The sequence below is a fragment of the Rattus norvegicus genome, chromosome 16 (genome assembly GCF_021556685.1).
Source record: "Rattus norvegicus strain SHRSP/BbbUtx chromosome 16, alternate assembly SHRSP_T2T, whole genome shotgun sequence".
In the NCBI taxonomy this organism is placed as follows: domain Eukaryota; kingdom Metazoa; phylum Chordata; class Mammalia; order Rodentia; family Muridae; genus Rattus; species Rattus norvegicus.
In genome coordinates this window covers 72,747,967-72,774,821 of record NC_141549.1, presented here as the reverse complement: position 1 = coordinate 72,774,821, position 26,855 = coordinate 72,747,967, and the positions used below count along the sequence as shown (strand labels likewise).

General features: G+C 44.6%; 2 protein-coding genes across 1 annotated transcript; both read right to left on the bottom strand.

Annotated features, from left to right (window-relative positions):
• The window catches only part of Erich1 (glutamate-rich 1), a gene marked incomplete at its 5' end in the record, with an annotated part of 52,793,804 nt that overhangs the window by 10,889,542 nt on the left and 41,877,407 nt on the right, over window positions 1–26,855 (bottom strand).
• Chrna6 (cholinergic receptor nicotinic alpha 6 subunit) lies at window positions 6,089–13,241 on the bottom strand. Its single transcript, NM_057184.2, is given in 6 exon segments — window positions 6,089–6,320; window positions 7,923–8,898; window positions 9,011–9,120; window positions 10,025–10,069; window positions 11,126–11,265; window positions 12,985–13,241. Coding segments are annotated over 6 exon segments (1,482 nt in total). The 5' UTR covers window positions 13,064–13,241; the 3' UTR covers window positions 6,089–6,188.

Below are 26,855 nucleotides of genomic sequence, written 5' to 3'. Positions count from 1 at the left end.
TGGCTTGGAAAATTAGTCTTAGGATTCTCCTCCAGTAACCATGACTTCACTAGCACTGTTGTTAGTTAGGTTTTCAGCACTAGGCATTGTTTTCTCTTGTTGAGTGGGTCTTAAGTCCAACTAGAGAGTTGTTGGTTACCAACAAAGTATGCATGCCACTACTGCACCGTTAGGGTCATCATGTCTTGCTCATCATTGATGTGGTTCAAAGGTGTCCTAGCTGGGGAGGACTTTTGGTTGCCTCCCTCTTTGGAAACTCCCATGCGCACTTCTGGATACTAGAAGTGTTTTGTTGGGCTATCCATGTGGCTTCCTCTTGTGTGGCCTGTCCCAACATTTCTAGCTCTGGGCATCACTTTCAATGTGCACCTTGAAATAATTCTTACATGAGAACATTTTGAGAGTGATATGGTCATGTTTAACAAGGCAATTCATCGAGATTATTCTGCCTCAGACGTACTTGGCTTTGCAGTTAACTGTGTTAGAACAGGACCTGGAGCAGGGTCATATTTGCTATGCCTTGGAAATCCTTTTCAGTCTCTTCCTTGGCAATGGTTTTCATGGGAGGACTAACTCTGCTATCACCGAGAATGTCTCACCTTTTCATTTCTGAGTCTTCTTACTTCAGATGTCATCTGACTTGTTCCTTTGTCCCTTGAATTTCCCGTAGTCTAGTGTGACAACAGCGATCCTGACTGCTTTCTTATCATTGGCTGGAACACATCACAGCAGGTAATGGGAAGTCTGGTTTGCAGCCTACAAGCACTCATACTCTCTGGCTGCCATGTCATTATTGTTATGATTAATCAGTGAATTCAGATGGTGACAGTTTGATGCCATCACCATGTCTAGTAGTAAGCTGGGTAGCACAGCCTGTGGCCAACGTACACAGCCAACATATAATATCTACGGTCTTGGACCCTGTAAGGATGGTATCTAATTAGACACATGGAGCACTGAAATTTCCAAAGAACCATGTTGAGAACAGTGCTTTGATTGTCTCAAAGTTTGCCGTAGTCAGGGTTTCTATTCCTGCACAAACATCATGACCAAGAAGTAAGTTGGGGAGGAAAGGGTTTATTCAGCTTACACTTCCACATTGCTGTCCATCACCAAGGGAAGTCAGGACTGAAACTCAAGCAGGTCATGAAGCAAGAGCTGATGCAGAGGCCACGGAGGGATGTTACTTACTGACTTGCTTCCCCTGGCTTGCTCAGCCTGCTTTCTTGTAGAACCCAAGACCACCAGACCAGGGAGGGCACCACCCACAATAGGTCCTCTCACCCTTGATCACTCGTTGAGAAAATGCCTTACAGCTGGATCTCATGGAGGCATTTCCACAACTGAGGCTCCTTTCTCTGTGATAACTCCAGCTTGTGTCAAGTTGACACACAAAACCAGCCAGTACAAAGTTCTATCTCTGAAGTAAGTGGTATTGTGCATTAGAATGAGTTCACTTAATGATGATGACGCTTATTTCTCTGTAACCTGACAAGTATTTCCTTCTTCACCATACGTTCTGTTCAGTATACCAATAAAATAACAGTGAAAACAAAAATGGAATTCTATCTTTGGCTCATGGCTATGGTCTTCGAACAATGTTCAGAGATCAGCTAATGTGGATCCTCAAGGCTCTGCAGGAAATCAGTTCAGTCCACTGCACTGGAGCACATGAAGATGGCCTCTGCCCTGGGCAGCAAGGGGGAGTCAGACAAACCTGAAGATTATTGTATCTGAAGGTATCCAGAACAATGTGCCACAGTATGATGATCACCTTATGTAACCTAGAAACGGCCCCTGAAGTCTTTTATCGTCATTCGAATATGAAAAGAACCTCTAGGTTATGCATCTGAACACCTGGTTTCCAGCTGATTTGGCCTAGCTAGAAGAAATGGTTTTCTAAGGGTGGGGCTTGAGGTTTCTTATTCAGCCACATTTCCTGGATCATGGTCTCTCTGCTTCCTGATCATGGAGGCAATGTGGCTCACTGCCCCACGCTCCTGCTGCTATGCCTTCCCCGCCATGATGGGCTACAGCCAGTTTAAAGCAAAACAAATCTTTCCTTCATTAATTCATATGCTTGTCTAACATACTACTGTGGTAGTCAAGGAAGTAACTAATACAGGTTGTAGTCAGCCAAACCTGACACTGTTGCCTTGGTTAAGAGGCGCTTGCTGATAGGAACTTGGTGTGGTGGTTCCTTGAGAGGTCTGGCCAGCAACGGACCAATGCAGATGTGGATGCTTGGCGCCAACCATCAGAGTGAGCTCAGGAAACCTGCTGGGGAGCTGACAGAAGGACTGGAGGAGGCGAGGGGGACTGCAATCTCATTGGAAGAACAACATAGGCTGGCCACCCAGTTCTCTCAGAGTCTAGACCACCAACCAAGGAGTGTACCTGGAGGGATCCATGGCTCCAGATACATATGTAGCAGAGGATGGCCTTGCCTGACAGCAAAGGGAGGGGGAGTCCCTTCATCCCAGGGAGGTTTGATGCCCCAGCGTAGGGGGATACTGGAGTAGTGGGGCAGGAGAGGGTGGGTGGGGGAGCACCCTCATACAGGCAAAGGGGAGGGTGGATGTGGGATGGGGGTTGGTGGAGGGGTAATGGGAAGGGGGATACCATTTGAGATTGAAATGAATGGAATGATTAATTTAAAGAAATTATAAAAAAGAAAAATGAAAAAAAAGAGACAATAATACTCTTCAACTTTAAAATCACCTTCAGAGGGGTTGGAGAGGTGGCTCAGAGGTTAAGGGCACTGGCTGCTCTTCCAGAGGATCCAGGTTCAATTCCCAGTACCCACATGGCAGCTACAACTATCTGTAGATCCAGTTCCAGGAGATCTAACACATCCTCTCCAGACATAAAGGTATGCAAAACACCAATGTACTTAAAAATAAAAATAAATAAATACATAATAAAATCACCTTTGGGGTCACAAAGCCTTAGGTAAGGCTCTCCTACTTTACCCCAATAGGACTAATGCTCCTGCTGAAAGGCACTGTGTAAGGGTCTGTTCATCCCTCCAACACTAGGGTCTCAAATAAAGACCCTCAAGAGTCTTGGTTTGTCATAAGAATCATATGGTCCTTGTGACAGGGAAAGTTCTGCATCAGCTTGTTTCAGAGAGTACAGGAGCTTAGTGTCTTTGGTTCCCAGGTCTTGAGGGATAATGTCATCCCCACTCATTGGGACAAGTACAGTGGCCTTTTAGGTATTTCTTTCTTTTTTTTTTAACTCCCAATTTCCCCATCTCTCTTTTTTTTTTTTTTAACTTTTTTTTTTTTTCCAGAGCTGGGGACCGAACCCAGGGCCTTGCGCTTGCTAGGCAAGTGCTCTACCACTGAGCCAAATTCCCAACCCCTCCCCATCTCTTTATTCTTTTTTCCCCTGTTTCGTTTTTATTTTTCTTTTTAATTTTTATTGGATATTTTATGTATTTACATTTCAAATGTTATCCCTCCCATCCCCCAACTCCCACCTCACTGCCCTGGCATTTCCCTACATTGGGAAAATGAGCCTTCCCAGGGCCAAGGGCCTCTCCTCCTGTGGATGCTGGACAATGCCATCCTCTGCTACATATTCTAAAGATTTATATTTATTGTTTTTATTTAAGTATGGGTATGTGGTGTGCACGCATGTGTGTGTGTGTGTGTGTGTGTGTGTGTGTGTGTGTGAGAGAGAGAGAGAGAGAGAGAGAGAGAGAGAGAGAGAGAGAGAGAGAGAGGTGTTTTCTCTGGGGAAGGCTGATCGGATGATTAACTTGCTCAGAATGGTATAACAGAAATTGACTATCTAGGGAGGTGATTCAGCGGTTAAAGCATTATTATATACATGAGGAAGAAGACTGGAGTTTGAATGCCTGGAACACAGGTAAATGTCAGCTGCCCATGGCAACTTGCCTGTGACTCCAGCTTTAGAAGGCAGATACAGGTCACCCTCGGAACAAGCTGGGAATAGACTAGCCAGCCATGTCAGCAAACTTTGGTTTGACTGAGAGGCCTGCCTCAACGAACAAGATGGATAGTGACCAAGGAATATTCTAAAAATTAAAAGCCTGAAATATTTCACAATTCATTTTCACGATCCTTTATAGATTTTTCAGTCCATACTTTCTCCCATTATTCTGAATAAATGTTGTGACTTCCTTCCCGCCCGCAAACATGGTGTACTTCCTTTTAAAGGGGTATTGCTAGCTTGCTTGATACAGAATCTTTTGATAATTGCTAGGTCATTCCTATGAAGCTGAGTCGGAAAGTACGAAGTGTGATCAAGTATTAGAGCACACTCAAGCACGAGACTTTCAACTGAGGTTCCTTTGGCCCCTGCTTAAGGTCAATCTTAACTTTCTTTCTTACAGTGCAATTCATAAAATCTGTTTACACAGCATATAAGGAACTTCTATAGCCCAACAACATAAATGTCCTAATAAAAAAAAAAACCCAATAACCCCACAGGCCACATGGTAGGCCATCAGGTTCTACAAGAGGATGGGGGTACCACCCAAGGCATCTACCTGGTGTAGCTGGATCACTATTATAGCACAGGCCAAGATGGCTCCCAACCTGCAGAGGATTTGTGGGAAGTCCTGTGTACTTAGCGTCCCTGAGGAACTCAGAGATCCTTTTTTATATTGTCCAGTATGAGCCAGAGCACCCACCCATCCTAAAGCTGTCCAGTGAGAGGTATTGCTGCTCTTCAGCCTCATCCTGAAAGGGGACCAGGATCTCTCAAGGATGACATCTAGGCCTTGGCGAATGTTGCTGACATTGTATTGAGACAACAGAATTAGAAGGTAAAACTGAACCATAAAATTAACCATGCACTTGCTAGGAGAGAGAAACTGGCCCTGAAATCAGCTCCTTGTTTTTAAGCCATGAGCAGCTGTCTGAGATCCCTCTGCAGGTCGTCGCAGCCACACACATGAATAATCGGAGTGGAACACCACACGGTTCCCACTGTTCTCCCACTCAGGAAAGAAATGGCTCCAAACGGCACAAGGTTAAAATTTCATATCGATTTTATTTCATCTCCATGCAGTGAGCTAGGGAAGGGCTCATGGGAAAAGACTATACGGATAACTACTTGAAACGCAAGAGTGGTTTGCCCAATTAGTTTCTCCCGTTTGCGCTGCTCTAGCTATATTCTCCACCACCTGATCCTGTAGATCTTTGCATCTATGGCTTTCCTAAAAGGCTGTAACTTTACAAGGGAAAGACTCCATTTATGTTTCCCCTTGTAGCACCTAGCACAGTACAGGTGCCAGCCAAATGTCCTGCCAGGACAATACTTCTGTGGTTTAGATCCCCCAAGAACATATGTTAAACACTGATTGATTCTTCCACACTATTGGGAGGTAGTGCAGCTTCTAGGATGGGAGGCCTTGTAGGAAGATGTTAAGTCACCGGGGTGTGCCTGTGAAAGGATATTGGCACTGCAGAGTATTCCTCTCTTTTTCTTTGTAGCTATCCTTATGTGGACGGCCATCCTCTAGTAGGCATAATGCTTTGCCTCATCAAAGGTCCAGAGGCAATGGCATCTAGTGACCAGGGCCTAAGTCCTCTAAAATCGTGAGCTCATATAAACATCATCCTTTTACGTCTGTCATTTCAGTGATTTTCACACTGACAGAAAGCCCATAGTACCACAAACTGAACAGTCTACTAAGAGAGATGCTCTCTGTTTTCTTCTTTGACCATTGCACATGTCAGATAATAGTGTGAGCTACATCACAGAGACATGCACAAGAAAGTAGGGTCCAGTAGCAGACAGGTGTGGTGCAAGTACCAGCAGTGTTCCTGAGTTTCTTCATAGTCATATGCACCATGGCAGTAACCAGCAGGAGCCTCAGATACAAGCAAATCACCTTTCAGTGTGGACTGACACTGACTATGGGGCCTAGCTCTGTGAGAGCCATTTGTGTTTCTTGAAACAAAGCATGCAGAGCCCAGAGAAGCTGACTCAGTCCTTCGAGCCTAGGACCTGCGCCAGCTCTGGGCTCCAAGGTTGTAAAACACCCAGTGCAGTGTAGTGAAGACACAAATTCAGGCTCCTAAGGTTGCAGCAATGCCCACCCCCTTCTTGTCTTGGTTTAGGAGACTGCAAACTTGACTTTTTCTTGTGGTAAGTAGTGGAGGAAAAAACACAACATTTAAAAGATTTAGAAGGCAAGAGGAAAATCCCGATTAAGACGCTCCTGTGTTCCCAAGCAGTGGCTGTAGAAAGAGTCCCACAGTTCCAAACACACAGACGATTATAAACACCCAGAGGAAGACTCTGTCCACCACCATGGCCATGTATTTCCAGTCATCTTCTACCTGCAAAGCAAACAAAGGATCAAGGCTAGCATTAAAAGTCAAGACCATAGGAAAACATGCTATGTTTTATGAATACGTCCTTTTTTCAAAGTGATTTTCTCTAATCCTTTTAAAAAAAAATCAGTAATTGCTAGTATGTTTGCCTGTGTATCCTATGTGGGGTCTATGGCCTAAGGAGGGTAGATAAGTCATATACACCATGGCAGTCATATACACCATTGGTGCCTCACAGAGATGGCTATGAACTGTGCCAAAGACTTTTGTGACCCTTTTCCTGTGATAAAGGTCCTTTCCTGGCTCCAGGGACACTTCCCACACAGTATCTGCTTGAGAGTCAAGCTCTTGTCGCGAGTGCACCAGGAGAGCCTGGCTCTTTGGGGAATCTGAGTGAAGCAGTGAGAGGACAGGCCAGAGGGTGTAGGATACAGCCAGGATCCCCTGTACAGGAATAAGTAGCCTCTAGGCCTCCAAGGGATGCTAACAGGGAGAGCTTATTGCACATCTGGAATCTTTCCAGTTCCAAACTTCTAACCTTCTGCTATGGTCTCTGTGGGTTGTGTATTAGGGGACCTGCCTGGCCCGGTAAGTCAACAGTAAATGTATTTCAATGTTTTAAAAGATGCCAACCAGGAGGCAGGCTCACTGGCCATTGCTGTCCTGTGACCTGTGTTATGACAGGCATTCTCAGTGCCTCCCAGTGCAGCTACAGGGTGGTGTTATGGGTCCTGCTATTCTTTCCCTATGAGTTACAGATGTTGGGAGCTATAGTACGAAGCAACTCCAGACACTTGGCAAGAGCTTTTAGAAGTCTCAGTCAAGTGGTGACATGGAGAGCTGGGGAGGAGCCCTTGCTGTGGGGAAGAAGGAGCCAAGTTCTTGGCATTAGAGTGTGGGAGACAGGAGCAGGATACTGAGGATAGTATGGAGAAGAGGAGAGGTGCCATGTCTGAGAAGAGTGCAGGAGAGAGAGGCATGGCCATCATGTGAAGGAGCCAGGAGAGTGTGGCCCAGAGGCTGCCCAACTAGGTCTAGGGCAGCCAAGATAGAACATAGAATTAGTAAGTGATAACTAGGGATTATTGGCAGGAGGTGTATTAACAGCATGGAGGCAGTGGTCCAGCTATTGTGCTGTATAATGCATGTTAAAATATAAAGAGTGTGTGTGTGTGTGTGTGTGTGTGTGTGTGTGTGTGTGTGTGTGTGTGTATGTTTCATTCGGGAACATAAACCATTGGGGCCGGTAACAAACCTGCCACAGGGATTTTATTAATAACGATTTCTACAGTCTCTCTTCCCATCCTCACTCTGTCACTGTTCATTCTGTTGGAGGCTTGTTCCATGAGGCAAGCTTGTCCTGCATTTGTACTGTAGCTAGATCTCACCGTAAGTAAATGCAGGCTGAAGATTTGTTGTAGGGCGACATAGACCATCTCACCATAGCTCCCTAAACTAACACCCAAGTCCTGAAAGGCTGCATGGTAATAGAGCTGGCCTTAGGTGATGTTGCCTGACTGTACCACAGATGTAACTCCCACTGACGCTCTAAGAGCCTTGAGGCCTAGTAGGGGTGCAGCTGGCTTGAGAAAAGGGGTCCACTTTTACCTCCTTTGTTTCATTGTGGCTTTTCATGTTTTCTGCTATGAATTGAACACTATCGATCACGTCTTCAACATCAGGTGGGTGCTCTGAATTCTCTGCCACCCACTGTGCAGGCTGCTGGCTTAACCTCTTGCCAGGCGCTATCTCACTTGACTTATGGCAGTGGCGGCATTCCTTTAGAAGTTTGGGTTCTTTTCGATGAGTAAACTTGACCTTGGCCGGCCTCTTGGTGTGGGTTTTGGGGTCCTTAACACCATCTGCTTCCTTTGTCTTGTCCAGAGGTCTCCTCATCATCAGAATCGAGGGGAAGACCTGAAGGAACATGGTCTTCACCCACTTGGGCATGGTATGTGTTGCTGGGGTCCTGTAGTGTATGTTCAACACAAACACGGTCACCACAATGGACAGCGTGACAAAGATCATGGTGAACAGTAGATACTCACCCACTAGTGGGATCACGAGAGACGTGGATGGGATGGTCTCTGTAATCACCAGCAAAAAGACAGTTAGAGAAAGCAGAACCGAGATGCAAAGAGTCACTTTCTCGCCACAGTCGGAAGGAAGGTAAAAGACCAGCACGGTGAGAAAGGAAATGAAGAGGCAGGGGATGATGAGATTGATGGTATAAAACATGGGCAGTCTCCTGATGTAGAACGAGTAGGTGATATCTGTGTAAATCTCTTCACAGCAGTTGTACTTGATGTCATGCTTGTAGCCAGAGGCATCGACAATTTCCCACTCACTGTTTTCCCAAAAGTCGTTCATGTCCACTTTAGAGCCAATGATGAGAAGGTCGATTTCAGCCTTGTCGTAAGTCCAGGACCCAAATTTCAGGGAGCAGTTTTGATGATCAAATGGGAAGAAGGTGATGTCCATTGGACAGGAACTCTTAAAGATGGCTGGCGGGGTCCAGGTTATCACCCCATCGTACTTAAGAAGAGCTTTGGTCTTGCCTTCGACCTGGAAGTCGCCGACGGCACTGGAAGCAAAACAGACCACACGCTGTTAGCAGAACTGTGTGTCCATTTGCTGTGGGTCACCAGGGTCGGAGATTGTGAAAAGTGACTATGGATCTGTCTAGACACACATACTTATTATACAGAACGATGTCAGGCTTCCAGATGTTATCTGCTGGAACACGAAGCGTCTCGATGCCATCGTACTCCGTTGGATCCCAACACAATCTGTAGTCCTTCCAGACCTAAAAGAAATAGAGGGGTCCCCCCGCCCCCACTTTGGTTGTTGTTTTGTTTTCGTTTTGTTGTTGTTGTTGTTGTTGTTGGTGGTTTTACTTTATTTTAACATTGGTTAAATTTGTTCTTTAACAATTTTATACATATAAATTGGGTGTCCTGTTGAGTGTCCTTCTGCCCTCTCTGAACCCCATCTGAACCCCTTCTTCTGATCTCTTCAATCCCTACAAAATCATTCTACTTTTAGAAATGGATAAGAATCCCTTTGGAAAAGGAATTCATAACTTTCTCCAAACGTTTATGTCGGTTCCACAATTTTCTTGATTAAAAAGTCAGTTATTTCTGACGAATGCATCCATTTCTATTAAAAGTAGGGAATTATATCTATGGGTACAGGATGCTAAATAGCTGAGCTGATTTTGGTGTATCTATGACATGCTAACTGGCTAAGGTTTCACACTGTGTTTCATGGGCTATGTTCAAATTGGAGTAGTGACTCATTTTTACTGATAAAGTCATAATTTGTATGCATGAGGAGGAGACTATCACAAACACTGTGTACACCATTCTGACTTTTAAGAGCAGAGCCGGTATAACTTGTAAAAACCAGTTGGTGATTATCTAATATACATTCTTCAGACCTCAACCCACTGTCCTCCTGGAGCTATCAAAGAGGAAAGACTCCAGTAAGTGGCACAAAGAGAACCGAGAGCATAAAGCAGAAAGGCCAGAGGGCTGCAGGTCAGAGGTCAGACTCTGCCCATGTGCTGCTCACATTAAGCTAGCGGCAACCAGAGCTGAGCCCAAGGATTTGGAGATGGCAAGGCAAAGGGTATCCTATATCTATCATAGGTCAGGGAGGGAAAAAGGTAATGAGTGGACCCATTCTGCCTCCATCAAAGGGGGACATACGTGACGCAGCCACAGATTGGTCTCCATAATCTGGTTGACTTCATCCTGGAAGGGAGAAATAATATTTTTCAGTCTTCCGTGTGCTCGCTAATCCAAGTCTTCACTTGAGAATTATGGCTAAAAAGTAGACAAATCTAAGTCATCCGTGCTAATGAAGGCAGCCATGATGTTGAGAGGACTGTATGAAAGCTATTTCACAGTAGCAGAAATACAGGATGTTTGCCCGTGTCCCTGTTCTGTTGACCTAAAAATGACATATGGCCTAAAAATACTGCTCAAAGATCATTTGGATTTCACCTCCTCTATGAATCTTTCCTCATCACCTTGGCCCATAAAGCCTCCTGGATACAGGTAACAGGGAGGAGAGCAGAGGTTCAGGAACAACGGAGGGGTGAGTCCTGTAGGTGGTGACAGGTATTCACTGTTTTTATATATGCCCCATGGCCTTTCCTCAAAGGCCTGGGATGTCCTGCGTGCATTTGCTTTGGTATCCAAACGGAAACAGCAGTTTAGCTCACATGCAAGTTTGCCAGTTGAAACCAGCTATCCACTCCTTCTGTACTCCCTTTCCCAACCCAAGGGTCCTTCAGTCACAAAGGATACTCCTTTTTACCTAGTTACGCTCAGTTAGAGAAAGCTCCTGCCTTCATGTGGTCTTAGCGGTTGTGGTTGGGAAGACACAGAGACAATAATAAACGCACATGCACACATAAAACACATCATGATATAACAAGAGAGGTAGGGTGGTTCATGTGTGCACACATGTATGTTTGATATATGAGTCAAAGAAGGCTTCTCTGAGGAGGTACTACTGTAGTACAGCCCCTGAAGTGACATAAAGAGAACCAGGGCAGGTGGTACTCAGGCATTCCCTGTCACCATCTTTGGTACAAATGTTCTTTGCTTCATAATCTGACTCTGAAAGGATGTCTAATCATGCAAGGCCTGAGCAAGGATGGCATGACTCAGGGCCATGAAGGACTCTTTGCACGTAATCTTGCCTTCATGTTTAAGTTGTGTGATAGAGTTTGGGTGCCCAAAGTGCAAGGATGTTGGGAACCCAAGCCGTCTGGGAACACGTCAGGGGTCTGAGGCACTCACCACATTGGCCAGCTGCGTGATGGCCAACTCAAAGTGCACCGTGACGGGATCAGAAACGTTTTCCACTGGCCGGATGAAGCGGTTGTAGTGGGCGAAGAGTGTGTGGAAGAGCTGTTCCTCAGACACACAGCCTCTACTGCCTGCGTAGCCAGACACAGGAAAGCATTAGGGAAGTGTTGTGGGAGGGTCTGAGCTGACTCCTCTCCTGGTCCCAACCCTAGTGTCTTAGTGAGGGCATCACTGTACCAGCCAGGCCTACTCCTACCTGTACTAGGGCAGCTCGACCCCACCCATTTTTAGCCTTGCTTGCTCTGTGTCACCACCGAGGTAAAATAACTACGCAGGTGTCTCAGAACTAGTGTCACATCCACAAAGTGATCCCGAGGGGATTGCCTGTTGAAGTCAAGGGCGCCGTAAACGTCCTGGGATAGAAAGCCACGAGGAAGGATACTTTTTTATGTTACTAAATACAAATCCAGCTGGGATTTTGGAGGTCTATAACTGGCAAGGCGCTCTACAGGAACCCTCACCAAGCAAACACAGCATCTACTCATTGCCTTGATCTTCAAAAGCTATGCCCTTTAGAGAAACATGCTTTGGAATCATGCACTTTTAGATTTGTGAGAAGGCAAAGTTCTTAAAGTAAATTCTCTTCTCTTTTGAAAGCAATTGGAAATGGCTTCCTTCCCCCTTTAGTCGTTAAATTCTGGAGAGCAGTGCTGCCTGTGCTGCCTGTGTCTCCAATTCTTTTTTTTTTTTTTTTTTTTTTTTACTTTTCTATTTTTTGGAACTGGGGACCGAACCCAGGGCCTTGCTCTTGCTAGGCAAGCACTCTACCACTGAGCTAAATCCCCAGCCCTGTGTCTCCAATTCTTAAGGAAAAGCACTGATTCCTTGTCTACAATTTGTGCAATTCACTTCTCAACACATCTACTAAAATACGTTACTAAAGTTTGTTTTGTACAATTCAGATTTGACTCCATAAATCATATTCTCTGGAGAGAGGGGGGGAGGGGGAGGGGGAGGGAGAGAGGGAGGGAGAGGGAGAGGGAGAGGGAGAGGGAGAGAGAGAGAGAGAGAGAGAGAGAGAGAGAGAGAGAGAGAGGACAGAAGAGTATTTGCTGTGTTCCCCAGTGAAGCTGCTTCATTGCATCCATTTGGAACGGCTGAGTGCTGGGATACCAGCAAGGAAGAAAACCTTGCCATGTCACCTGTCACTCTCTCCAGTGTAATTAACTAGGATGAAACATTGCTTCAGAAGAAACTCTCCTGGCTGCTGTTACTAATTCCTCCTCCCTCTAAGGCTCTGGCTGAGCTCACCCCCAGCTCCCCGAAACCTCATAGCGGGGCGTGTGTGTGTGTGTGTGTGTGTGTGTGTGTGTGTGTGTGTGTGTGTGCCTGTGTGTGATTTGCTCAGTGCAGTAGCCAGTCTGAGTCAACTTTTAAAAGAAGCAAGCTCACTCTTGCTTGTATAGACAATGAGACAGGTTTCCCGAATGAAGACAATTACTTCCATTGGCAGGGCTCACAGGCTGAGGATTAAGTACCGGCTAACAAATTACTGTTTGAAAAATATATTACATTTTACCACCAATAAGCAAACGGAGCATTTTGATAGCTTCCATGGCTACGAAAGCAGATGATTTCGTAAGCTAATTGGGATGGCATATTTTAGTTAGAAAGATGAACATGGCTTTATAGTATATTTCAATGTTTTCCCAACTTTACTCTCCAAATCTTATCTGTTAGGTTAAACCTAACTAACGAACGTCCTCTGATTATTCGGATACAGACAAGATGAGAAAGGAGAGGAAACACATATAACTAATTACATTCTAGGACAAGCTGCAATAACTCACCTTTAAAGAAAGCCAAGAATCCACATATCCACAGACACAAACCGGAGCGAAGGTCTCCCCGACCCCAGCAGTTCAGCATGATAAAAGCACACGAATTCTGATCCCGACACAGAGGGCTGTGGAAACCGAAGCTGTCAGTCAGCTGCAAGAATCAGACCACGAAAGCCTCGGGAAGCTCCTGAAGTCCACACGGATCTTCTGTGAAGTGAAAACACGGGCTACCACACGGTTGCTCCCTGCGTCCTGGGCTGAAGCAGATGTGAAGGGCAAGGAAAGCCAACACGGCTGCCTCGGCTGGCTGTCACATGTCCTGTCACCCTAGACCTCTGTGCAGGGAAGATGAAGAAAGGCAGGCTGAGGCATTAGGCAGACAGGCCCCTTAGAGACCTGCAGCCTTGCCCACTAGTCTTTAGGGCAGTGGTTCTAAACCTTCCTAACGCTGCGGCCCCTTAATACAGTTCTGAATGTCGTGGTGACGCCCCCCTACCATAAAATTAGTTCGTTGCTACTTTGCAACTGTAATTTTTCTACTGTTGTGAATCATAATGTAAATATCTGTGTTTTCGGATGGTCTTAGTGACCTATGTGAAAGGATTGTTTGACCTCAAGGGGTCAATACCTGGAGGTTGAGAACTGCTGCTTTAGCGGGCTATGCACGTCATGTTTACTTGACTCCCACTACGGGAAAAATTCACACTCATCCATAAAGGATATTCCCCTAGTTTGCTGTCTCTCTGAGGCTTAGCAGTTAGGGAATATGAAATACTCCTAGTTCCTATCTTCACTGGGATTGTTTACAGGACACTCGAGTCTGCTTTAGTTTTCTAATGCCAGCTCGACAAGTACCTCTCTCTCCCGAGTGCTGGGATCCTGATCAGGAGAGAGGTCAAATGTCAAGGAACTGAGGGCGACAGCCATCGCTGGATAGTTTCCTGTTTGATTATCTGGGGTTGGCTGGGTTCCTGCCATTCCCCCTCTTTTCTTTGAAGCTGTGGTATTAGTAGGGTTCTGGTTAACTGGGTATTTGGGCTAGATTTCAGCATTGCTTAAAGAGGAGGCAGATAGTAAAATGGATTATCTGAAGGTATTCTCAGTCCAAGAGTTTAGGACTTCACTTCAAATGCCATACAGTTTGCACACTGACAGGGTCAGAGGACCAATCTCCCTCCAAGCCCTCTGTACTGGTTGGTTTTGTGTGTCAACTTGACACAAGCTGGAGTTATATAGAGAAAGGAGCCTCCCTTGAGGAAATGCCTCCATGAGACCCAGCTGTAAGGCATTTTCTCAATTAATGATCAATAGGGGAGGGCCCAGCCCATTGTGGGTTGTGCCATCCCTGGGCTGGTGGTCCTGGGTTCTATAAGAAAGCAGGCTGAGCAAGCCAGGGAAGCAAGCCAGTAAGCAGCATCCCTTCATGACCTCTGCATCAATTCCTGCTTGAGTTCCAGTCCTGACTTCCTTTGGTGATGAACAGCAATGTGGCAGTGTGAGCTGAACAAACCCTTTCCTCCCCAACTTGCTCCTTGGACATGATGTTTTGTGCAGGAATAGAAACCCTGCCCAGGACACCCTCTCAGGCTCTCAGCAATAGAAGAGGAACTCATATGTGTTTAGCATCAACGTAGGACAGGGCAACAGGCTGACTCCTTCTAGTCTGTCACCTTACATACTACTCCAGTTCATCTTTAGTAGGTAGTCTTTTGTCTCTTCCTGACATGCCATAGAGTTTCCAGAGAACCTGAGGTAATGCGAAATAAGTTGTGAGGACATTTTGCTATGGGGGCTTTCATACCGTGAATCATGTGGGCTCTTTCCCAAAGTGCACATTTTAGCTGCTTTGTTTCTAATGGGTACACATTGTAGTCTCAAGAGAACGGCTTCAAAATGCTTTCAAAACAATGTGTGGTTTCCTGTCTTACTGAATGCTTCTCTTCACTCCAGCAACTTGTTCCTGGGTCACTAATCTTTCAAGTGGGGAGCAAGGAACTTGGGTTTGTGGTTAAGGCTCTTCTTCATACTCAGGTGAAAAGAGAACAGGATTGGTGCATAATTTCCTGGGAGTCACGGAAACACGAAATGGCAAACCTTAGAGCAGGGTAGTCACAAATGGTTTCATTCATCATCCTTAGGCACTTCAAATCATCCCTATTAAAAAAATAAAAGTAATCTGAAGGCCAAGGATGTTGTGGAGTTGAGAGATAGGTACCCAGCATGCAACAGGTCCTGGACCCAATCTGTAGCACTGTATAAACCAAGCTGGGTGGAATTTATCTGTAATTGTAGAAATCTTGTAGTGGAAGCAGGAGTGTCAGAAATTCAAGGTCATCCTTAGCTACACAATGAACTTCAGTCCAGCCTTGGATGAGTGTAAACGAAGCTGTGCCTCACTAAACAAAAAGCAAATAAAATAAACAAGTGAAACACTCTTACCTGGGAATTTGTGATACGGTCAGGAGGCAGAGGGAGGGAAGGTCTTGTATTTGAAGCTAGCAAGGGCTACTCAGAGAATCTGGAATGAGGGCTGGGGATATAGTCAGAGGTAAAATGCTTGTGAGTGGAAGAACTTGGGTTCCATCCCCAGTGAGGAGAGAGAGAGAGAGAGAGAGAGAGAGAGAGAGAGAGAGACAGAGAGAGAGAGACAGAGAGAGAGAGACAGAGAGAGAGAGACAGAGAGAGAGAGACAGAGAGAGAGAGAGACAGAGAGAGAGACAGAGAGAGAGAGACAGAGAGAGAGAGAGACAGAGAGAGACAGAGAGAGAATAGAATGCTGTCTCCAGAGCTAATGCATTACAAAATTAGAAAGTAAGTTCTCCAGAGAATAATTGTTTTGTGAGATTCTTGTTCTTATCATAAAAGCTAAGTTTATTTGAAAGCATTTCCTGGGTTGGAAAGTAACATTTGTTAGCAGGAAAATATTGTTATAAGTGTTTTAAGACTTTTCCTTTAGACAGGAACAATTCTGGGTTAAAATTTTGAGAAGAGTGGGTGACCCCATCCTTCAACCAGGTTCTGTGCCTAACCTCTGGATATGGTCTCTACAGGTTCTCTCTCCCCTTTGTTGAGTATTTCAGCTAACGTCACCCCATTGGGTCCTGGGAGCCTCTTGCTTTCCTGGCATCTGGGACATTCTAGTGGCTACCCCTAGTTCCCCATCCCCCATTGCTATACACCTCTGTTCAATTTCCTGACCCTCTCCCTCGTCTCCTACACTTGATCCTGCCCACTGTCTAAAGGAAAAACAGGGACAAAGAGTGGAGCAGAGACTGAAGGAAAGAGACTACCCCACGTGGGGAACCATCCTATATTCAGACACCAAACCCAGACACTATTGCTGATGCCAAGAAGTTCTTGCTGACAGTAGCCTGATATGGATGTCTCCTGAGAGGCTCTGCCAGAACCTTATGGATACAGATATGGATGCTTGTAGCCAACCATCGGTCTAAGCAGGGGGTCCCCAATGGAGGAGTTGAGAAAGGACCAAAGGAGCTGAAGGGGTTGGCAACCTCATAGGAAGAACAACAATATCAACCAACCAGATACCCCAGACCTCTCAGGGACTAAACCACCAACCAAAGAGTACACATGGAGGGAACCATGGCTTCAGTTGCATATGTAGCAGAGGATGGCCTTGTCTGGCATTAAGGGGAGGGGAAGCCCTTGGTCCTGTGAAGGCTCAATGTCCCAGCTTAGAGGAATGCTAGGGCAGTGGGGCAGGAGTGGGAGTGTGGATGGGGGAGCACTCTTGTGGAGGCAGGGGGTGGGATGGGGAATTCTCAGAGAGGAAACCAGGAAGGGGGGGTCAACATTTGAAATGTAAATAAAACAACCAATAAAAATTTAAAAAGGGCTTTTCCTGCTTGTAAAATGCACAGCCTGGTTCCCCCCTAAAAATAAAAGATTTTGGCATGTTATAAAAAAGATTGGCTTCCTTTTTTAAACACAGATTTAAACTTCATGAGTGAACATTCAGAGAACATTTGTTCAACCGTCAGTTCTCTTTAAACCCAAAATAAGAACAATAGCTATCTGTAAAGACGAACTCAGAAAAGCCCGATATGCACATATTAGATATGATCCACTCCATACCGATACGTCATCAATAACATAATGATCTCTGGTGCTGTTTTAATAACATAATGATCTGCCTGTGTTCGAACTTCACGTGTTCAGTGTCTTCAGTAGTGATTCCCCTCCGCCATACTGAGCATTTCTGCCACATGCAGGAAAAATAAGCACGAACAGTTTGAATATTCAAACATAATTGATGTGGGGGAACAGAAGAAACTTTAAATTGCTAATTGGTAATCATAGAAGGAGGTCAAACGGTCTCTATCAGGCCCATCTTGTATCCACTACATCTTAAGACAAAGGGAGCACCTGGGGCACAGGAGTGAGTTAAAGCAAAGCGCCATCCCCATGGTGAGAATGGTGAGCACTGAGCACTTCCTGTCTGCCGGCCACTAGATCAGTCCTTTTACTTCTCTCTGTCGATCCCCCAGCCATGACTCATAGTGAGGCAAGACTTCATTTTGGAAGTTAGGAAAGGGACAATCCCAGAGGTTAAGGAACTTCCCTAAGGCCCATCAGAGCTGGTAAGAGGTTGAGCTAGAATTCCAGTCTGGATCCACCCGCAACTCAGCACGTGCTTTGAATCCCCTGAAAGGCTTTTAGAGCCATGAAGACTTTATAGACTGAATGTGCTTCAGAGTCCTTTCTGAACTGGGTCAATGTCGGTACCACTTCCATTTTCTTTCCCCTTGGATCCTCTCCTGTACTCACAGCTGTGCAAGGTGGTGCTGATGAGAAAATGAAACTGGACTCTGTGCTTAGTGCCAGGCAAGAAACCTCAGCCAGGGGTGTCTGGTCCCTGACAGGCAGGCTCTGAACTCTGTGAGAACAGTGGGCACAGGCACAGATAAGGCTGTGGTTTTCTCTGTGCACTGCTGGGGATGGAAGCCTAGGGAGTTCTCTCCAGCTGAGCCACACACAGCTTCCAGTGTGTTTGTTAGCACTGCCATGGTCACCACTCAGCAACTTCCAGTGAAGGACCCACTCAGTGGAAATGAGTCCTGAGACAAGGTTCTGGGAATTCTGGAACTCCCCTCCAGCCTCCTTACTTCTCCCCTTGCAGAGAAAAATTCTGGGGTCTTCAGCATACAAATAAATACACCTGAACTGTAAATCTCCTGGTGTAGAAACAATTTTATTACCATTGTACTAGAACTGAGAACTCTGTGAAATAAAATTTAATTTCACTCTAGGAGCCCGAGCTGTGTGATTGGAAATGAGAAAACCATACCAAACCAACCCTGTTGATTTCCTAGGGACCCTATAATAAATCACCACAAATCTGATGGGCAAATACACAAAATATTATTTCACAGCTGAAAGTTCAAAATGCAGGTACTGGCAATGCCTTTTCCAGCTCTTGATGACTCCAGGGGTGCCTTGGCTTACAGGTCCCCAATTCAGATCTCTGCATCTGGAGCTACAGGGCTTTGTCTGTGTCTACCTCATCTTTCTCTGTTCCTTCCAAGGAAGGCGGAGGTTGGATTTAGAGCCTGGGACTCAGAAATTCTGCTTCTGCAGATCTGGGGTCTGACTCAGGCTACTTCATCTTTAAAGCTTGGTGGCTGATCCCGGTGCCCATAACCAGCTCTGTTCATCTGGGGAGAAACCTTTTACACAGAACTGAAGAAGGTTCACATGTGGCTCATTCACGGCAGAGCTCTGTGATTTTATAGCTTTTGACATTTCTGGGACATACCTGTCTCTGTCAATTTGTGTATCTTAAAACAAACTGTGAGAGAGATGCTGAAGTTTTTATGTGGGTGGTATGTTACATGTGAAACAGCCCAGTGAGCTCTGGGGTGAATCCTGCAGTGTTCTTGGTATACTGACAAATGATGAAATGTCATCACAGAGCATGCATGTTCATTTTTAAGCTCCCATCGAACATTCACAAAAATCGAGCTTTTTTTTATGATTAAGAAGTTTCAACCAGCAATAAGAACTCTGTATCTGATCCACTGTCAAGAAAAACAAAATGGGGGGGCTGGGGATTTAGCTCAGTGGTAGAGCGCTTACCTAGGAAGCGCAAGGCCCTGGGTTCGGTCCCCAGCTCCGGAAAAAAAAAAAAAAAGAACCAAAAAAAAAAAAAAAAAAGAAAAACAAAATGAAACAAAAAACCAAAAAAAAAAAAAACCCCACAAAATAAAACAAAACAAAACAAAAAAAACCCAAATCAAGATTCAATTCTGAACTCTCCAAACTTGACTTCCTTGCAGATATCAAAGTTCTGTGTTGGTCCTCTTCTTCTGAGAGCAGGGAAACAAACCTAATAATGCACAGACAGTCAAAGTTCAGGCCTCACTGGAGTGTGCATACAACTGAAGATAATGTTAATCCTAGGGTCCTAATTGCACCAAGTCTAAGCCAAAGTAGTGATGAATGCAACCTCCTCCCAAACACTCCTTATTCCTACAAGTCTGTCAGTGCCTCAGGCTTCTCTGCTGCATTGGTAGCATGGTTCCCTTCCCAGTGCTAATGCCACCCTTTAACCCGAGACAACTGAAGAGGACTAGGTATGGGGTACAGACATTGATGCAGGTTGGGGGACAGAATGAAGAAAATGGTGCAGTGTCTTTAAAGGACAAAGCAGAAAGAGAGTCCACCGACCTAGATTTTTATTCCCAGCAAAACTGCTTTATAAGAAAAGGCAGAGTAATCATTTCCAATTGGGGGGAAAGCATTCCCCCCAATTCAGATCCATAATCTCCAGCAAACTTGTGCTACAACCAGTGTTGAACAGAGTCATCCAGTCTAGCCAATAGACAAGCAAGGCCAGTGAGACCCTCATTCAAAAACATGGTGTATAGAACCTGAAGAATGACAGATATGAGAGATGTCCTCTGGTGTTCACATGTACTAATGTGCATATAATATGCATACACACATGCGTGAGTGTGCACATATGCACACACACCACAGTCTGTTTCTCTCTCTCTCTCTCTCTCTCTCTCTCTCTCTCTCTCTCTCTCTCTCTCTCTCTCTTCCTGATTGCCTAATTTGAAATCTGTGTTTGGAGACAGATCTTATTTCCTTGTAGGCAATGACTCAGAAATGCCTACAAGAATATTCCACGGAGGATGTTGTGTCCTGTCCTTATTGTCATGGTTGATTCTTTGTCAACTTGACAGAAATTAGAGTTATGTAGGAAGAGGAATCCTGGTTGAGAAAACGCCTGAACAAATGTGCATATAACTGAAAATAATTTTGAACATTTGCTTACTTGATGGTTGATATGGTAAGAATAGCCCAGCCCACTTTGTGGCTGTTCCTGAGTTCTATAAGGAAGTAGTATGAGAAAACCATGGGTAGCCAGCCAGTAAGCAGTACTCCTCCATGCCATCTGCTCTACTTCCTGCTTTGAGTTCCTGCCCTGACTTCCCTGGATGATGGACTGTATGCTGTACGTAGGTTCTGGGTTTTCAGGGAGTTAGATGTCCTTGGGAGATGGTTAATGGGTCTACTCAGACCTAAGGAATGAGATAAGTTATAATTCTTAATAATGCTGACTTAGGAGATAACACTGTAGACTTTATAGTGTGATTACAAGTTTACAATATCTATATAAAGAAAGCAATGGTATGCTATTTATTATTTGAAACAGTAGAAGTCATGGACAGCCCTAAAGACAGAAGTCTCAGAACATTATTAAAATACAACCTTCTCTCCATAAAATTATATCTATCTATCTATCTATCTATCTATCTATCTATCTATCTATCTATCTATCTGTATCTTTTTTCATTACTGTTCTGGTAAGGATGCAAACTCCCAGGTGTAAAACTTATGGTTTAAACATGGCAAGCACACACACTGAACTAGAAGGTAAGGGGGCAAGGCATATAGCATTGCCTTGAAGGCACCTGCGGATCCCTGACCCCAGTGAGATGAGACAAATCGTGACGATTTGATCTCTCACATATAGACAAGACAGTGCATCATGTCAACAGGACCTGTCTGCAGAAGGGACTGTGTCCCTCAGTCTCTCTATTTTCCTGTCTGACAATGTGCTTTCTTACTGACATGCCTGAGTACAGATGTGTGATGTCATGCCTTTGAGGGCCTTTGCCAGAGCTTAGACAATGTCAGTCATTACCTCTGAGTTCTGCTTTTTTATATAGAAAGGATGCATCAGATAATGTCATTGATACCGATCCCACCTAACTAAGGAGGTCGCCTTTAGAATTCGAAATTAGGGGTTTGAAATTCCATTTCCCAATCTAACACAAACAGAAAGAAAACATCTTAGAGTCAGAGGTCATCATTCTGTAATTTATTTCTCTAGGAACGGTACACGTGTTCGAGAGATTAGTCTATTACCCAAATTCAAGTAGATCTGTTCAGTTCATCACAACTTATTAGCTGGTGTTGGTTCAAACTCTGGCAGTCTGACCCCGATCAGTTTATTTTCGGCATATTTAAGCATAGCACATTGTGGTGGAAACTTGTTCTGGTATAACTGACTCAAAGCATAGATAATTCCCTTTGAGGATCAAATAGACTAATTACAGAGGATAGGCAACTACATGGAAACCCATCAAGACAGGTTCTATAGATTGACTGAGAAAAGTAAATTCACAGTAAGTTTCTTGGGGAGGGCCTGATTCTGGAAAGTCTCTGGTCACACAGATAGAACAAAAGTAACCAGACTCGTAAATAAGACCACTCTCAGCCTTCTGGGTGGAAAGTAGTTATATATTCCTCCTTTCAAGGAGGAACCCCGTGTGCTAAATATCTTAGGTCCCCTTCGTGTTTATCTAGGAGCACAAAGACGTCATGTGATCTTTACAATTCCAAACCAGGGCTTGGAAATTCCATTGCCCAACTTGGCTCAAATAAAAAGAGTTCAGCTTAAACTCTGTGGCCACCCTTTTGTAATTGATGTTCTAGCATTGGGGCAGGCGTTTGAGATGGATTTTTGTCGAGGAACAAGTTAAGGGGATAACTGCGTTCTCAGACAGGCTGGAAAAGCAAAGAGTGAACAATGTCTGAACAACTTAGACAAGACCTGGCTTCCTGAGGAGGAAATCCATCAAGCCAAGACAGTGTTTTCACTGCCTGACCTTGCTGGGCTAGCCTATCTTGACTATTTCTTTGTGTAAAGAGGCATTTTAAATGCCAGGAAGCTAGAAGACAGGATTATGGTAGCTTTCAAGCTAAGAATTAAATCAAATCACTTCAAGGCCTTGAGGCTTAAAGTCCTGCTTATATAACAGCGGCCAAATTGCAAAGAGGGAAAGGTCAGGCTGTTTTATTTACTGGAGCTTTACAGCCACATCCCCAAAACTCATTTGGAAACCCCAATTGTATTATACAAGGCCTTGACAGAGCTTATGGCAAATGTAACCAAACGATTTGAATCTGAAATTAAAATTGGCTGCAAGTTTCAACTTAGTATGAGGTGTATAGAAGAAAGGAAATTTATTTTTCTAATTGGTTATTTTATTAATTTACATTTCAAATGTTATCTCCCTTCCTGGTTTGCCCTCCACAAACCCCCTATTCTATGCCCTTCCCCCTTCTCCTATGTGGGTGCTCTCCCCAACTCCTGCCTTACTGCCCTAGCATTCCCCCACTTTGGAGTATCAAGTCTCCACAGGACCATGGGCCTCCCTTCCCTTTGATGCCATACACGACCATTCTCTGCTACATACATGTGTAGCTGGAACCATGGGTCCCTCCATGTATACTTTTTGGTGGGTGATTTAGTCCCTGGGAGCTCTGGGTAAAGGGGTCTGGTTGGTTGATATTGTTGTTCTTCCTATAGGGTTGCAAAGCACTTCAGCTCCTTTAGTCCTTTCTCCTAACTCCTCCATTGGAGTTCCCATGTTCAGTCTGTTGGCTGTCTTTGAGCATCTGCATCTGTATTGGTTAGGCTCAGGCAGAGCCTCTCAGAGGACAGCTCTACCAGGCTCCTTTCAGCAAGTGCTCCCCGGCATCAGCAATAATGACTGGGTTTGGTGTCAGCAGATGGGATGGATCCCTAGGTGAGGCAGTCTCTGGATGGCTTTTACTTCAGTCTCTATTCCACTCTGTGCCTGCATTTCCTTTAGACAGGAGCAATTCTGGGTTAATATTTTTGAGATGGGTAGGTGGCCCCATCCCTCAACTGAGAGCCATGCCTAACCTCTGGATATGGTCTCTACAGGTTTTCTGTCCCCTTTGTTGGGTATTTCAGCTAATGTCATCCCTGTCAGGGTCCTGGGAACCTCTTGCTTTCCTGGCATCTGGGACATTCTAGTGGTTACCCCCAGTTCCCCTATCCCCCCCGCTGCTGTTACACACCTCTCTTCAGTTTCCTGACACTCTGTGCCTCTCACCCCCCTCATCTCCTCCCACACCTGATCCTGCTCCCCTTTCCTCCTCCTCCTTTCTCTCTCTCTCTCTCACAGGTCCTTCCCTCCTTCTACCTCTCATGATTATTTTGGTCCCCCGTCTAAGTAGGACTGAAGCAACAGGGAAATGCAAATCAGAACAACCCTGAAATTCTACCTCACACCAGTCAGAATGGCTAAGATCAAAAATTAAGGTGACAGCACATGCTGGTGAGGATGTAGAGAAAGAGGAATACTCTTCCATTGCTGGTGGGATTGCAAGCTGGTATAACCACTCTAGAAATTAGTCTGGCAGTTCCTTAGAAAATTGGACATAGAACTATTTAAGGACTCAGCTAAACCACTCCTGGGCATATACCCAAAACATGCTCCAACATATAACCAGGACACATACTCCACTATGTTCATAGCAGCCTTATTTATAATAGCCAGAAGCTGGAAAGAGCCCAGATGTCCCTAAGAGGAATGGATATAGAAAATCTGGTACATTTATGCAATGGAGTACTACTCTGCTATTAAAAACGACTTCATGAAATTCGCAGGCAAATGGATGGAACTAGAAAATATCATCCTGAGTGAGGTAACCCAGTCACAAAAGAACACACAATGTATGTACTCACTGATAAGTGGATATTAACCCAATAGCTTGGAATACTTACGATATAACACACAGACCAAAGGAAGCTCAAGAAGAAGAAAGAGCAAAATGAAGAAAGGAAAGTTAATAGAGAATATGTAAGGTTATAACAGATCCCTAAAAACTAAGCAAGGAAAACATATGAAAGGACACATTTTCTTACAGTTTTGTTGGCTGCAAAAATGTCTTGTTCAAGAATTATGGGTTTGGAACCAGAAAGACAAACATTGAACGTTCTTTCTCATTGGAAGCTCCTGGTGCCAAATCTTCAGATGTTAGTCATAATCTTGAGCAACTGCAGAAACCAGGGAAGTAAAAGAGACCATAGCAGAGGTGACAGGAAGAACAATAGAGAGGGAATAGCACGCTAAAGATGATCTGAAGAGGATGATGGGAAAATAGGACGGTGGAGTGAGACCACTATGGAAGATGGGGGCTAAAATAACAGGAAAGATGTTAGGAAAAGTCACGAGGAATCCTATTATTAACTTTCTACCAAAATGCCTATAATACATATAAAGTCAGCTTATAAATGGACACATCTTGCTTAAATAAAGATCTATAAACTATCTAACAAAATTCCCAGTGCTCTCTTGAGTTGTTGGGTAACGTTGTCCAGGAGACCCCCAAAACTTTAAAGGTTATTGTATTGCCCTTGGTTGGTCCCTGTCCCCAGAGGTGAAAAGTCAGTCCATACTTCTGAAGACATTATACAGGTTGGACACAGCGCCCAGAGGCCCAGACCTGAATCTGACCTGAACCAATAATTGCAACTTTAATAAACCAGCATGATTCCTAACTACATTCTAAGTACGTGTCCTTTAGCCACAGGTAAGTGTAGTCTCTTCCCTTCATCAAGGAACCTTCTTTTTGCATCAGACAGAAACCATCACAGCCATCTACCACCAATCAAAATGCCGAGTTGTGGAGCTTAGTCCTAGCCCATACATTTATAGCATAACTCCTGCGCCCAAGACTCTGGCATCACCGTGGAAGAGAAGGCAGAGAGATGGTAAGAGCCAAAGGACCAGGAAATTGGTTGTAATATTGTGTCTTGTAGGGATGACAGAAGCGACTCAGAGGAAGTCTCATCAACATAGCTGCCTAACTGTGATATGAACAAGGACGATATCCACAGATATCTTAATATGGAAGGGGGAACTCAGGAGGTCTCACCTGTAGACAAGAACTTCAGGCATGGAAATATGCTGGGAGCAGAAGTCATCTTTCCCAAGGAATCTCACTACATTTACATACAAGAAACTTTATACAGACTGAGCAGGTTGTGGGTAAATCCTTATTTTTTTGGGTTGCTTTTAGCACGTATTTTACCACAGTAACACAAGTGTCCAAGACGTTGGGAATTCGTCAGGTAGGACATTCAGTATTTCTTTGTTTTAGGAGCAAATTGTGCTTTGGAATGTATCTGGAGTGTATCTTGGGTGTACTTTTTTGATGCTGTGACCTAAAGCTAAATGCATCTGTATAGCAAACAATCAATGTGATGAAGAAGAAATCCAGAGTGGGAAAAAAAATCTTTGCCAGCTACACATCTGACAGGATTACTATTTACAATATTAAAAGAACTCCACAGGTCCAAGCCTGAGCGGGTCCTAGTGCTGAGAGGGGAAGTGACACAAGCTCCCACCCTTAAACCAGAAGCTACCTTCAGTTGACAACTGCTTGCAAATGAAGAGTTAATTCTTTCCAATGCAGCCTCACTGGGCATGCTAACCACATTTAAGTGCAGGCCCAATGCCTCACACGGGAAGGATCCAGGAGACGATGATGGAGGGGGTCACAATAGATTATATAAAAGTATCTTCAAATAAAAAGAATTAAAAGAAAAAAAGGGAAAAAAGGGTCATGGATCTATACATAGGGTCCTCTATAGAAGAAATAAAAATGTTTAAGAAATCCATCAATAGTGTCCATCACCCTTGGCAATTAGAGAAATAAATATGAAAACGCCTTTGAGACTTCACCCATCTTGGCTACAATCTTATCCTTAGAAAGGCTAAGATTGGAAAGACAACAGATGACAGTGCTGGTGAGGATGTGGGGAAAGGGGATCCTCCTTCAGTCTTGATGGGAATGTGACCTGGAGCAGCTGCTCTGGAAGTCAGTAAGGGAAATCCTCCAAAAGCTAAAAGTAACTCCACAGATACCCGCTCAGCCATGTTCACCGATGCTCTGTTCACAATAGCTAAGACGAGGAAAGAACCCAACATCCTCCAGCTGGTGGGCAGGAAATGAGGTACATGAACACGGTGGAATGCTACTCAGCTGTGAAAAAGGAAGGGATGGGAATTTCAGGGAAATTAGTGGAACTAGAAATTATTATGTTGAGTGAGGCAAATCCAGACTCAAAGAGACAAGGGCCATATGTTCGCTGTCATTTGTGATTCCTAGCTCCAAATATTCACCTTTTAACATGTAAAACCTGGACTATCCCTCAAAACCAGGACAGTAAAGAGAGACTGTTTTGTTAATTAATAAAAGAGGGATCACCATCCCACGCTAGCGCTGGCTAGTCTCTGGCCCCAGCGGTCTCACTGCCTCCATGGCTAGCCTCATGTAGTGACCACCCATCTTGCTGTTAGCTGCCACAAATCCCTGTAATTCAGTAAACTCAAAACTCTAGAGGCTTGTATTTTGTCAGTCAGATTTACATCAGTAAATTCTCACCCCACAAAACCTTCACGAAATAAACTGAGAGCCAATTGATATTGATATAAGCTGCCCACTTAGATTGGACAAATTGTCCTGTGGTAATCCATCCCTTATATGATATGTATAGCTAACTGTGGCTATTTAAAATCACATAGATC